Genomic DNA, 14,082 nt, shown 5'->3' with positions numbered 1-14,082 from the left:
ACTTGTCTATTTTATGAGACTTAACTTCTGTCTGTATCTAATATCTGTATCCAGTTTACATGAATTCAATGAATAGAGTGCAGGTGAGCAGCAGTGTATCATAGGAGACTGAGAACCAACCAGTAAGTGAGAGAACCATGGTTCAACCCTTCACCCTGTGGAGCTCCCATTCTCATTCAGGTGACCCTGCTCACCCTACATTATTTATGCATCTTCTGACACACTGACTAAGTGAGGGTGCCTATGTTAGCCTGCACATGAATATTAATATAGCCTATTTTGCTTCTTCTTCTTTAGATGAAGAACAGGTGTATTCAGAATTTCAGATATTTTTCTTATGCCCCAAGGGATTACTTTGTGCACCTCGCCGGGCAGGTGCATTACATTTTGGAATCTACTACCTTGGTAAAGAGAAGTCTTTGAAGAGTGGTACATAAGGAAATGACATCAGATGTGAACATTCGAGCACTGACCCAAATTTAGCAGATGAAGTTCATTGAGAAAGACTGAAGACAGGAAGGCCAGATAAAAGAATATTGTACGTTGCCCAGGCCAGAAATGGCAGGAGGGAAGATATGATAGAATAAGTCTCAATCTTCAAGATTTGGTAAATGATTGGGAATGGTTATTGGTAGGAGAAAGAATGAGGAATGATTTTCTGGTTCCTGACCAAAGCACGGTTTTTTTGTTTTGTTTTTAATTTTTAACACAACGGGTGAATGCTATGTGACTCCTGATTGCCTTCTCAGGGGAACAAAAAGGTTATGGATAATGTTCTTCTTTCCTGATGCCATGCAGTATTTGTAGCAGTATTTTCATTCATTCTGCAAAAATTCCCCTGGATCTGCTCTACACACTGATTCTTAGCAAACCTCCGATAAGATGACTCTCAGGTTTGCGCTCAGTTCTTAGCAGGATGATTTGCCAAGAATGGAAAGTGCACATTTTTCATCATAAGATTATAAAAATAAGAATTCTCTTCCCAACGCGTGACACACGTTAAATGGGAGTGCGGGTGACTTTTGCCTCGTGCCTCGTGTGCTTAGCTCATTACTGCTGCCTGTTTTGCCTTTAGCTGGGATGATAGCAGCTCGGTGAGCAGCGGCCTCAGTGACACCCTGGACAACATCAGCACCGATGACCTGAACACCACATCCTCCGTCAGCTCTTACTCCAACGCCACTGCCCCGTCCCGAAAGAACGTGCAGGTGAGAATTGCCCTCTCTGTTTCCCCAGGGCTTCTGCCACATTTTCCCCCAAATTATGTTGCATTGCATTAAAACATAGCACAACCTCTTAATCTGAAGGAACTGCATAAACTGAAGCAGCTTACGTATATGTATTTTTTCAGTTGATTACAGTCTAACCCAGAAAGCCTTATGTTGTCATATCTGTCTTTATAATAATATGTGTGTCTAGAACTCCAAAAATGATTTTAATAGTCTAATTTTGGATAGTTCCTGATTAATTTTATACTGATCTCTGAGACACATTGCTGGATCTCTTGTGAACGGTGAATCGAGAATGAATATTATTAGGTAATTAAGTTTTATTTTGTCTTACTTTTCCTTGTTGGATTTGACATAGAAAGTGCCTTCTTCTCTGGAGTGTTCAGTTGGGGTTTTCTGCACACATTTCTTCTGGCATTCTCTAATATGTGCAATTGAGAATTATAGGGCTAAAATTAAGGAAACTTAAATGAAGACAGAGATAAAAAAAAAAAAGAGGAGTCTTCAGAACTGTTTAGAAATACAAATCACTGCTTTTTTTTTTTTTTTTAACCAGTTGTCTGAAAGGACATTCCAGGGCCCAATTCACACTTGATAGACTTTTCTGCACAAAGTTTTTCTGTCCTATTTTCTTCATAGCTGAAGACGGATTCAGAGAAACGATCTGCAACAGATGAGCCCTGGGATAGTACCGAGGAGGTGAAAAAAACAGAGGAGGACTTTGATAGCCATGGGGATGGAGGTGGCAAGTGGAAGGGCATTTCCTCCGGACTTCCTGAAGACCCTGACAAGGCAGGGCAGAAAGCCTCCCTGTCTGTTTCACAGACAGGCTCCTGGAGAAGAGGCATGTCAGCCCAGGGAGGAGCACCATCTAGGCAAAAAGCTGGAACCAGTGCGCTCAAGACCCCTGGTAGGCTTGTCATCTGGCAGCTGTTATGCCAAATTGTTTTATTGTTTCCATTTGATCTTTTTGTCTTTCATAGTAGCTTTTCTTAATTAAATCAGATTTTTCTTCATGCTAAATTTCACATGCTTTGTCATATGCATCCACATGAATGTAACATTCCAGGCATCCTCTAGAGGGCATCCTCATAATATGGTGAGTGTCTATTTTGCCACAGTCATTTCTGATCATGTGGAAATAAAATAAGCCTACTTACTACTAAACCTAAGATTGCCTTCATTCTGACTTTCTTATGAAAGTTTGGAATATTTATGTGAACTCTGCCCCTATGTTTCACTTTCAACTCTAAGAGCAAGAGCAGTCACTATAATCTACTTGGAAGGCTGGAGATTTGAAACATCATTTCTGAATTAGACTTGATGCAAAAAGAGAGTGAAAGAATTGTGCAAATTGTACTCTCCTTTTTTTATAAAAGACTCTCTCCCTATTTTAAAAATGGTTCCTCATTTTAAATAGTGCCACCTGAAGTGCTGATGTAACAGGGTACTCCAAATACAATCATCTCAGAGATATTCAAATGAATTCCTTTTTGAGCACTTAGTTTGATGAGATTAAGCGCTGTCTTTATAAAGGAAGGGAGTTGCAAGATAGAAGGCAATAATAAATAGCTAAAATAGGTGTTTTCATTTTATCTCCTTGATCTCTCGTCGCTTTCCTCTAACAGCCATATTTTTATAGCTTTGTAGTTAATCCTCTGAATGTATTAAGAGAACATGCCTATTTAAATCTAAAACAGTGAATATTTAGGAATTGAGGCAATATAAAGATGTATTCACATTTTACACTTTGTTTAAAGAAATATTGTGAAATCAAAATGTGCAGGCACATAAATGTGTGTATTTTTCACTCATTAGGGAAAACTGATGATGCCAAAGCTTCTGAGAAAGGGAAAACTCCCCTGAAAGGATCGACTCTACAGAGGTCTCCTTCAGATGCAGGAAAAAGCAGTGGTGATGAGGGGAAAAAGCCCCCCTCAGGCATTGGAAGATCAACGGCCACTGGCTCTTTTGGATTTAAGAAGCCAAGTGGAGTAGGGTCATCTGCCATGATCACAAGCAGTGGAGCCACCATAACAAGTGGCTCAGCAACACTGGGTAAAATCCCCAAATCTGCTGCCATTGGTGGGAAGTCAAATGCCGGGAGAAAAACCAGTTTGGACGGTTCACAGAATCAGGACGATGTTGTGCTGCATGTCAGCTCGAAGACCTCCCTGCAATACCGCAGTTTGCCCCGCCCATCCAAATCCAGCACCAGTGGCATTCCCGGCCGAGGTGGCCACAGATCCAGCACCAGCAGTATAGATTCCAATGTCAGCAGTAAGTCAGCTGGTGCCACTACCTCGAAACTGAGAGAACCCACGAAGATCGCCTCAGGGCGCTCGAGTCCCGTCACTGTCAACCAGACAGACAAGGAAAAGGAAAAAGTAGCAGTCTCAGATTCAGAGAGTGTTTCTTTGTCTGGTTCCCCCAAATCCAGCCCCACGTCTGCTAGTGCCTGTGGGACACAAGGGCTCAGGCAGCCAGGGTCCAAGTATCCTGACATTGCCTCACCTACATTTCGAAGGTAAGAAAGCGTAAAATGATGCTGAGAAAATATAAAATGCTATATCTTAGGATATATATGTGTCCTATATCCTATCGTATAAAAGATGTATATCCTAAACATATATGTCCTAAGTATATATATTCTATGACACATATATCTTAGAACGTTTTATTCAGTTTCTGAGTAAAATGCGTTTTATGAAGCTGATGATATAAATAGCTAGTGAAAGAAATATCGCTCATTTTGGGAAATGCTTCAACTTTGTAGTTTCACTAACATTGTCATATTAGCAACACAAATAGCATTTATGAGAGACTTAAAAGCAGATGGCAGTACCTAAGGGGAGTGATAAAGCAGCTTGCAAAATTTCCATAGATTTTCATCTTTCCACACTTAAAAATAAAATAGAACGTAATAGGTCTTTATGACTATTGGTTTTCATTTCTAGTGTTTATATTATCTTGCTGGCTCTTAATGAGCTGATGATCATGAGTGTGGATGAAGTTGTGTTCCTTGTACAGTACTGGATCACAATGGACAGATGTATATAGTACCATATCTTGACATATGAATGAAAATCAAGGTATGATATGATTGACAGAATTTGAAAAACTTTGGATGTTCGATACAGGATTATTACTAAGAAATGGGCTAGGTTTTCTAACTCTTCATCAGCTCTCTTTGATATCACTCTGATAAGCAGCAGGACTTGGTTTCTGCACCGGGACTGTCTTTGGTATTGCATATGCAGAGTTCTCCTTCGAGATATCACTGTTTTAAATACTGATGTGTTTTAAGTGGCAGGAAAATACATACAGTGCAAGACTTGAGACAAATAGTCAAACCTCTCTGGGTCTGTTTCCTCATCTATGAAATGATAGAGTATGATTTGTCTTTCATGACATGTTAAGTATTTTTAATGTTTTTATTATACTGACTAATCTGGGAGATATCAAGGGTCTTGAAACATTTACTTTTATATTTCAGGCAATCTCAGATAGATACATGGCTGTTTGCAAAGCCTAGAGGTTTTATATCTCTCAGTAGCAATATTAGTCCTGAAGAGCTGGTTTTTTGAAATGTTGCCTCGCGTTGCAAAGAATAGTCGCTAGTAGTGGGAGTAAATATCTCTGTTGCTTAAGTAGAAGCCAGTGGTGCCCTCCAGTGGCCCTTACCTATGAAACAATTTCTCATATTCGTCACAAAATGTTTCACTATAGGAAATACGGATTCCACTGCAACTTAATTAGTCATCGTGATGCCATTACTTCATGTCACTTTATTTCCATATTTACATAAATTCGATTATATCATCTGCTTCATTTACAAAACTAAAATGTTTTCTGAACTAAACTCCAGCATCTAACTTAGCACCAACTGTGTTTCAAATCACTATTACAGATATGTATTTGAATAGCACTGGCAACTGACATAAAACCCTTTGGTCTTTCTTGGGGGAAAATACGGACAAACCAACACGTTGCTGTCAGTGTCCAATATTGTTTCTAACCAAATGCTCTCTGAAAGTCAATCAGGCCACCAGCTATACAACATAACCCCTAAACCTTGCCTTAAGCATTCCTTTTAGATTTTGAATAAACTGTTAAAAAAATGAAAAGAAAACTAATTTACATGTTATATACCGAATGCGTAGAAGTTGTTTCATTATAATGGTTCTGTAAATAGGTAGCAGCCAGTACGTGCAAACTATTTAATTTTTGCAAAAGATTCTCATGATCGCTTAATTGTGAAAACCAGGGACTTTCGTGTTTGATTTACAGTTCCTTTTGTTTGGCCCATGTCCCCCCACCACTGGGGTGGCAGCCCGGGACCGACTTACCCTTTTGGCGATATGAGAGAGTTTTGGCACTAGAAGTTCAAGCTTATCAAGTTCATTAGCATAGAGACAGGAAGTGCTGGGTAGCTCGGTCCGCCAAAGCACACTTGGCTCTATGTACTGTAACCCTAAATATTAAATGTGGATATTAGTTTCTCGGAACAACTGAAGTTGTTATTTGTTTTTCTTTTAGGTTGTTTGGTGCCAAGGCAGGTGGCAAATCTGCCTCTGCACCTAATACTGAGGGTGTGAAATCCTCCTCTGTAATGCCCAGTCCTAGTACCACATTAGCGCGGCAAGGCAGTCTGGAATCACCGTCGTCTGGTACGGGCAGCATGGGCAGTGCTGGCGGGCTAAGTGGCAGCTGCAGCCCTCTCTTCAATAAACCCTCAGACTTAACTACAGATGTTATAAGCTTAAGTCACTCGTTGGCTTCCAGCCCAGCATCGGTTCACTCTTTCACGTCAGGTGGTCTCGTGTGGGCTGCCAATCTCAGCAGTTCCTCTGCTGGCAGCAAGGACACTCCAAGTTACCAGTCCATGACTAGCCTCCATACGAGCTCTGAGTCCATTGACCTCCCCCTCAGCCACCACGGCTCCCTGTCTGGACTGACCACAGGCACTCACGAGGTGCAGAGCCTGCTCATGAGAACGGGTAGTGTGAGATCTACTCTTTCAGAAAGGTGAGCTCTCCTGGAGGCGTCGATGAAGTCCTCACCCCCCCCTCCCTGCACTGTGCCTACTTCTCCCCACACCCCGCTCAATTCCCTTGATTTCAGGGGGAGTGCCACTTTGCAGAGGGACGTCAGATGGATGAGACTGGCTGGGCCTTTTCTTTGGTCTCATTACCAAGTTTGTAGAAGGAAAAGACCATTAAGGATCCATAAAAAATGGAATAATTAGTTTCTTAATATGAATGCATACATATATACCCAATAGGCAATTTAAGTAAAATTCATAGCATGTATTTATGTATTGAATGGTGTTTTCTCAAGACATGTCGATGATTTGGCTTGAGCTCCAGGCAGCACAGCTCCTTAGGATAATTTAAGCATTTTTAAAGACCAAATTTAAATGGATTCTACAATCATGCTCAGAGCAAAATGTTCAATTGGCTTTATTAGCATTTCTATGGAAAAATAGCAAATGGATCACTGGGAATCCTAGTTGAAGCGGAAGAAAGATCAGTTGTCAGATATGAATTCTTAGAGAAAATTACAACACCGGTGACATTTTTAGTCAGCCCTTTAAAAATAAACCACGTTACAAGGTGTTTCTCATTGATTTAATGAATTACTGTTTTCTTCTAAACTTAAAATGAAGACCACAATGAGGCATTCCTTACCTAATATACTTACCAGAAAGCATCTCTGTCGACCAGAATGGCTCTAGATTCTCTTCCCTAAAAAATCCTTTCTCAGATATTTTGGTACTGACTCTTTCCCTCAGGCACACGTCTTAAAACTGCCCCTTTTCTCCTGATGAACTTAATGCTGTTTGTTTCTTGGCACACCTAAAGCTTTCAGAAACGGTCTTGGCTGTATATCTTAATTGAGTTATTTGTGAAAGCACCACTGGTCACTGACAATGCCTGATACCTTTCCCAAACTTTTGTTCAGTCTATTATTGATGCTGACATACCACCTCCAACTAAGCACACGGCAAATAGGTTATTGTTTGTTACCCAGAATCAACCTCCAAGATACTGATTAGTTTTTAATCATGAATATGACTACAACAAGTTGACCATTTAACCATCAACCTACTTCTTTGGCGTTGATACATTAAAAACACAGAAAAATGGTCAAGTAATTATCTGTAACCAAGTAACCCTCAAATAAAACTGGATGTTAAGATTGATGAGTTTTATGCAACATAAATTCAATGTTAATTTTTTACCTTGATATATATTTTAGCAGAAGTCAGTATATATATATATAGTCTCACTATAGAAATACACTGGCAAATATACAGTTACATGTTCTCTTTAAGCAAATCTTTTTTTTTTCAGTCTTTGAAATAGACCAGTTTTACAGGTGGCTGTATTATAAATAGCCAGATAAATAATTTTTCTAAAATAAATTTTAAATAAATTACTTTTGAATAAATGAATATTCTGCCCTTGACTCTTAGTAAAATATATTGATGAATATTAAACTGAAAAGCAAATCATCTTCATAGGTATATTATATAATATAAATATTTAATTAGTTTCTTCCAATAGATTACTGGATTGAAATAATTTTTGATATAAGAAATTGTGCTTTTTCTTTCTTGCGAACAAATTTGCAAGCAATAGCAATTTATTCTAATCCTTTAAAGTACACCCAAGAACTTTATGGTCTCTTGAAGAGAAAATTAGATCCTATCAGAGATCCTGGCTTAATCATAATTAAGTCCGCAGAATGTTGGGAACATCAAGGAAACCAAAGAGCCATGCCTAAGAGAAAATGTGCCAAAGTGTAATATTTAAGACAAAGTAGTTAGAAAGATATAATAGAGATGTATGTAAGTTCACGACTTACCTGTTCATCTACGATTTCAGAAGACTTTATTGATACTCATTATCCTAGTACTGTTAAATAGTTTTTCATTCAGATTTTAATTCTAGTCTAAATTTCTTCTCATTAAAATATCATAAACAAACAAACAAATTCTTTAACAATGTTTCCTCTAACTGCTCTAGATCATTGGTGGCCTTTGGTTATAACTATTAATAGTTCACATTTGTTTTGTTCATTTTGTTTTTTGTGACCAAACCAAACCTTAAAAATAATTTAAAGTTGTAGCCAAATTTTAAAATTTCTGGCTTGCTTTTAGCTATCAGATCTGGCTCCCCTGCCTTTATAACCGTGCACTGAAACAGTGCCTGTCTTCTTCAGACTGTTGGTTAAAATTCCTCCTTCGCTTATGCAGGCGTAGGAGTTTTCGACTTTTCAGGGTTTGTGAAAACTGTCTATACTATAAAATCATTAATATCCAGATTCAAACAGATATTTCCGCTTAAAGTTTTAACTTATATTGGTAAACTTAAATTTTTTCCGGATTTTTTCTTTCATTAAACTCTCTGCATCATACAAACACATAATGTTTATACAATTAATAACATGGGCAAAACAATGCCTATTTTCAATGTACTCTGAAATGTTAAAATTGAATAAATTTGCACACGTGAAAGAGATAATTTTTAAAATGGCTTATGACTGTATTAATGTTTCAGCATTGTGTAGTTTATATTTGGAGGTCTCTCATATTTGTTCAGTATGATTCCTTTTTGTTTGTTGGTTTATCTACACTACTAAAAACACATCTATAGTCAAGATGTATGCTAGAACTGGCCTCTACATAATATAGTAATTACCCTATGTGGACATTCCCAAAACATAAAGTAAAAGTTGTATGATGCTTTTGGATGCTTTCTATCGCAGTGCTAAATAATGGAGTACACATAGAAGAAAACATTTTAGCTTTGATTTTGAGTGATTAAATTTCAAGTCAATGTGTTTGCATTCATGTTGTATCATCCCCATTATGCATATCATGTGTATTCAATTTTGATCACTTGAGGTTCTAATGGAAGAGATGTATCATTCTGCAAATTCAAATTAATTTTATTATTTGCTTAGCCACATCAAAGATTATAACAGAAATTCCTAGACTTATCCCACCTAGTTGTTGACACCCTCTTCCTCTATTTTTAGGAAGGCCACTTCTCATTTTCTCCAGACACATTCTTTCTGCCCCTTCTAAGACCAATTGGGAGTTTTTAAAAATAGAAACTGAAAACTTATAGCCTTTTAAACATCTAATTTATAATTTCTAAAAGGTGGCGTCGTTTAATTTCCTTAAAATATTTAAATGATGCCAGAAACATTACATTTCAAGCAGATACTATGTATTATTTTTCTTCTCTTATGTGTAAGTGGGATTACATCTGCCTTTATTTTTATTGAAGATAGTTTAAATGCAAAAAATAAGTATTAAAAGGTGTTTTATATCTTCTCTGTCCATTGGAAGTTGTCACTTGAACTTAGGCAGAGAAGATCTTTCTTATTTCCACCTCTATGATTCTCCTGCATGTGAAATCATAGCAGAAGTCTAGTTATTTGCATGGGGAAGGAAAAACTACCACAGGACTAGGTAAATAGAATCTAGAGGAGAATTATGTTAACATATAATCTATCTTCTCATAGTCCTGTCACTAAATTATCATCGAAGGTGTCACAGCAATGGACATCTGTTCTCCTTTGGTTGGCCTTTTCCGATGAGTTAAGCATTAAATATGTGTTACAAAAAGATTGATTTTGTGTAATTCAAACAGAACCATTTATGTTGGATGTGTAATTTCGAAATTTTGTTTACATTATGTCCTTAGGGGTTTTCTTTGTTTTAACAGCATGCAGCTTGACAGAAATACACTACCCAAAAAGGGACTAAGGTATATATTTCTCTGAGCACAATTGCTGCCTTTCTCTGTTGTTACGTAAACTTTTTGTGCTGTCTCTTTACCTCTTTCCTTTTTTGTTTGCGAAGAAGCACCTGACGTTGAGGATGAAATCACTTTTAATCCTGATGTTTTCTCTGGCCTGAGGAGTTGGTGAGATGGCCCTCAGGTAGAGATTTTGTTAGAGGCCAAAACTCAGTAAATTAAATCTAATGTAAAAGCCATTATTTGGGGGGCAGCAACTTTTAGTCGAATTCAGAACTCACTTCTGAAAATTAAAACAAAATTTTAATTTTCCTAACATTCGCATCTTGGAGGCGTATGCTTGCAAAACCTCGCCCCATATAGTCTACAGATGGGACCAGTGAATGCTGAAAAGTCGAAGGATGCTCTAATTTGAATCAAAGGAAACATACTTTCATCATCAGATGACAAATACTGTAATTAAGGTATAATTTTTAAAGAATCCTTTTGGTAAAAACTCAGAAGAGCTTTATTTTCTATTTTTCAGGAGTGCTGGTATCTATCAGATCAATATAGACATGAATTAGTCTAGTATTACATCATAATATCAAAATAATTATTCAGTTCCTCATAAAAAATAAAATGAAAATCGAATGCATGGCCATCCTTTACTGTACACTGTTATCTGATGAGAAGATATGGAAGGAACTATGAATAGAGATACAACACTATATGAACATAAGTCGACTGCTCTTTGGTACTAAGAATTGACTTACTCTGGAAAATGTGAATTCTGGCCAAATAGGTCTTTCTCTGTTATCCTCCTCCTCTCCACTTTCTTAGCAAGAGCAAACAGCTTGCAATTATTCCATTCTAAGATTTCATTCCAGAAATTTATTTTCCAATAAAGTAAGCCCAGTTCTCTCTCCATTTTTTAAAAGAAGATCCAGACATGGTGTCAAGTGGCATTTTAACCAAAAAAGTGTTTTTCCTTTTTTTAAAAAAATGATCTGTCAATTTGTGTTCTATTTCCTATGTCTTACTGTGAGCATCACTGCAATTCCCTTGGCTTCTGGCCTACTACTGTCCGCCATATTTAGTCTGTTTTTCCACCCTCTTCATATCCTTCTAAACACTGTGCTTTTGAGCCCTTCTCAATTAACCTGGCTGTCTGCTCACTGCTTATGATTTTCAACTACATATCTCACAGAAGCATAATTTTCTTTTCAAAATCCTTTATTTTTTTTCCCTGTGAGATTCAAACAGATGGTGCCAAATCATCTGGAAGAACTAAGCAATTATAATTAGATTCAATCTGTTTGAGAATGTTGCTCAGTCTGACTAGTAAGCTCCTCTCAATTGTTTTCTCGTCTCAATATTGCCTTGCCCTTGCAGATGTGCTGAAGTGTCTTAGCTGTGCTGTTTTGCAGATATACCCCGTCATCTCGGCAGGCCAACCAAGAAGAGGGCAAAGAGTGGTTACGCTCCCATTCTACTGGAGGACTGCAGGACACTGGCAATCAGTCGCCCCTGGTCTCCCCTTCTGCCATGTCATCTTCTGCAACGGGAAAATACCACTTTTCCAACTTGGGTAAAATATTTTAAAACATCAGTTTCATCTTGTTCCTTTCACCACCTACTCTCCCAGGAGCCCTGACATCTCTCCATAAGAATGGTTCATTTAAAGAGGATTTAAAGACACCTTAACAGTACCTTTTATTTGTATCCTTACTGTCCACAAAATAATTTCCAAACATTATGCAATTTATTGCTCATGACAGCAAGTTGACATAGGTAATACTGTTGTTATTTTATAGTCTAAGATCCAGAGGCAAAAAGAGATTATTTGACTTAAAAAAAAAAAAAAAAAAAGTCTCACCCCTTTTAAGAGGCAGAGGCAGTAATTGATGCCAGAACACCTGACTTTAAGTCTAGGGGTTTTCTCAGAGTCCTCTTAAAAACCAGTAAAACACCTCCTTATTTTCTGTTTAATTTTTTTTAATCCTTATAAGAAAATGAATTATCTTTTTGTAGAAAATAGAAATAATTAGGAAGAAGAAAAATATGTGATTCCATGACTCCACGATCACTTCTTTGATCATTTTAAAGTTAAAACTCTCCTTAAAATGCATATGAGAATTCCTATTAAGATAATACCCTGTGAACATTTTTGGATAAATGCACTGAAAAGAAATGACTATTTGAGCCATTGGATTACTTTGTGTTTAGCATAATTTGTATGAAATATAAAATCATTTGTGTAAATGTCATAGAAAACACAGGGAAAGTGACAAAATAAAGTCTAAACATGACAGTTATCACTTAATAGATCCAATGCTTTCAAAAATAGATTTCTGGGCTTCCCTGGTGGCGCAGTGGTTGAGAGTCCGCCTGCCGATGCAGGGGACACGGGTTCGTGCCCCGATCCGGGAAGATCCCATATGCCGCGGAGCGGCTGGACCTGTGAGCCATGGCCGCTGAGCCTGCGCGTCTGGAGCCTATGCTCTGCAACGGGAGAGGCCACAGCAGTGAGAGGCCTGCGTACCACAAAAAAAAAAAAGACAAAAATAGATTTCTTTTCTATAAAGTCACATCTAAAATGGTATCATTTTTTTTCTCTTTTCACTTGAGAAGTTTTTTTGTAATGATAGACCAACAGATTGTCCAAATTCTTTAATAATTTGGACTTTTTAACTTTCCACCCTGTAGGGATAGTCAAAGCTATTTCTCTGCTATTGTAACTATTCCTGCTATACAGAATAGAGCTTTTGGCAATGAAAAAAACAATTATTTTGGTCATGGTTCCACATGCACTAACGAATATCTATCAAACACCAAGTTTTTGTTGCTAAACCTGCACAATGATGAGACTTCTTTGCCTCACAATGGCAAAGAATGGTATAACTTTTACTTTGAGTTGTAGTTATAAAACACAGCAGGAAGCTTAAAACTTTGACTTCAAAAAATGAAATAAAAATGTTTTTATAGAGTCATAGGCATATGAAGCAAAATCTAATTTTATGCAACATTGGAATCAAACCCATGTCACCTAGTTTGCTGAGTTTGCTGGGTATCTCATGTCTCCTGTCAGTCTTTTCATTAATTGACATTAATTTGAGTATTTGAATCTCTACTCCATTATTTTCCCATTGTTGTTATTCTGACTCTATTTATTCCATCTTTCTTTGAGAAGAAAAAAAACTCACTACTTACTATGTCTGATCTTAGCAAGTCATTTAACCTCAACTTTCTCATCTGTTGAATGGGTTCATAATACCTAGGTTATATTGTGAGGCATGACTAATGTGTGCAAAGACACAGGAGATTATCAGATTTGGTGGACTCTGCTACATCATCATTTTTATTGGAAAGAGATGTCTTACACTGTCAGAGACAATTGCAGTAGATTTCAAATTGATCTTACTGCCTCTACTCAAATCTCTCAACATTTTCACCCAGTGGGACTTATGAAGAAAGATCTTCCCATATATGTCAACACACTCTCATGTGCCTAGCCATATTTTATAAGCATATGTGGATTCAGGTCAGGCGTTCTGAGATCTCTATGTTGTATTATTTTACAAGAGAAAACGATGACTAATTTTAAAATCATGAAAATTACTTTTAGAGAATTTGGGTTGTATTTCCAGATCACTGGAACTTATAATCATTAGGCAAGAAAGTAGATACTATTAAAATGCAGTCATAAATAAGAGTTACTTTATTATTAAATTTTAAAAATATATCAAATGTAGCTCTTTAATTTGAATATGGATAGCATTGTCCTACGTTTTACTTTGGTCATCACTTGTTTTCAATTTGATCATTATTTTTTCTGAATGATCAGTAAGATAAGTGATTATTACTAACATTCAAGAGTTGCAGTATCCATGTTTTTTTATCCTTACCCATTAAAAATATGTTAATACATAAAATTTTTAGAAATATTACTGTAAAAATCACATATATATATATATAACAAACATTTAAAATTTAAGATCACTACTATTATGTCATTATTAGTAGACTACTGTGCGCTACTGCCGAAGTAAACTCTGGTTTGTATATAGTTTCTGGCATGATAGCTATGTTAGAAACCA

General features: G+C 37.0%; 1 protein-coding gene across 5 annotated transcripts in view; it reads left to right on the top strand.

Moving 5' to 3' along the window:
- NAV3 (neuron navigator 3) overlaps positions 1 to 14,082 on the top strand; it is a 599,001-nt gene that overhangs the window by 507,113 nt on the left and 77,806 nt on the right. For 3 of the 5 annotated variants that reach the window (XM_081248289.1, XM_081248288.1, XM_081248287.1), the window contains exons 13-18: positions 1,076 to 1,208; positions 1,869 to 2,139; positions 3,048 to 3,756; positions 5,769 to 6,257; positions 9,971 to 10,012; positions 11,413 to 11,573. In XM_081248289.1, the coding sequence (XP_081104415.1) occupies positions 1,076 to 1,208; positions 1,869 to 2,139; positions 3,048 to 3,756; positions 5,769 to 6,257; positions 9,971 to 10,012; positions 11,413 to 11,573 (1,805 nt within the window). The remainder of the gene's footprint in view (positions 1 to 1,075; positions 1,209 to 1,868; positions 2,140 to 3,047; positions 3,757 to 5,768; positions 6,258 to 9,970; positions 10,013 to 11,412; positions 11,574 to 14,082) is intronic. The other 2 variants (XM_081248291.1, XM_081248290.1) reach the window with 2 other exon arrangements.

The sequence above is a fragment of the Mesoplodon bidens genome, assembly GCF_964165515.1.
Source record: "Mesoplodon bidens genome assembly, chromosome: 11".
NCBI classification, from domain to species: domain Eukaryota; kingdom Metazoa; phylum Chordata; class Mammalia; order Artiodactyla; family Ziphiidae; genus Mesoplodon; species Mesoplodon bidens.
Note: the sequence above shows the minus strand (reverse complement) of the source record. Positions and strands in the feature narration are given on the sequence as shown.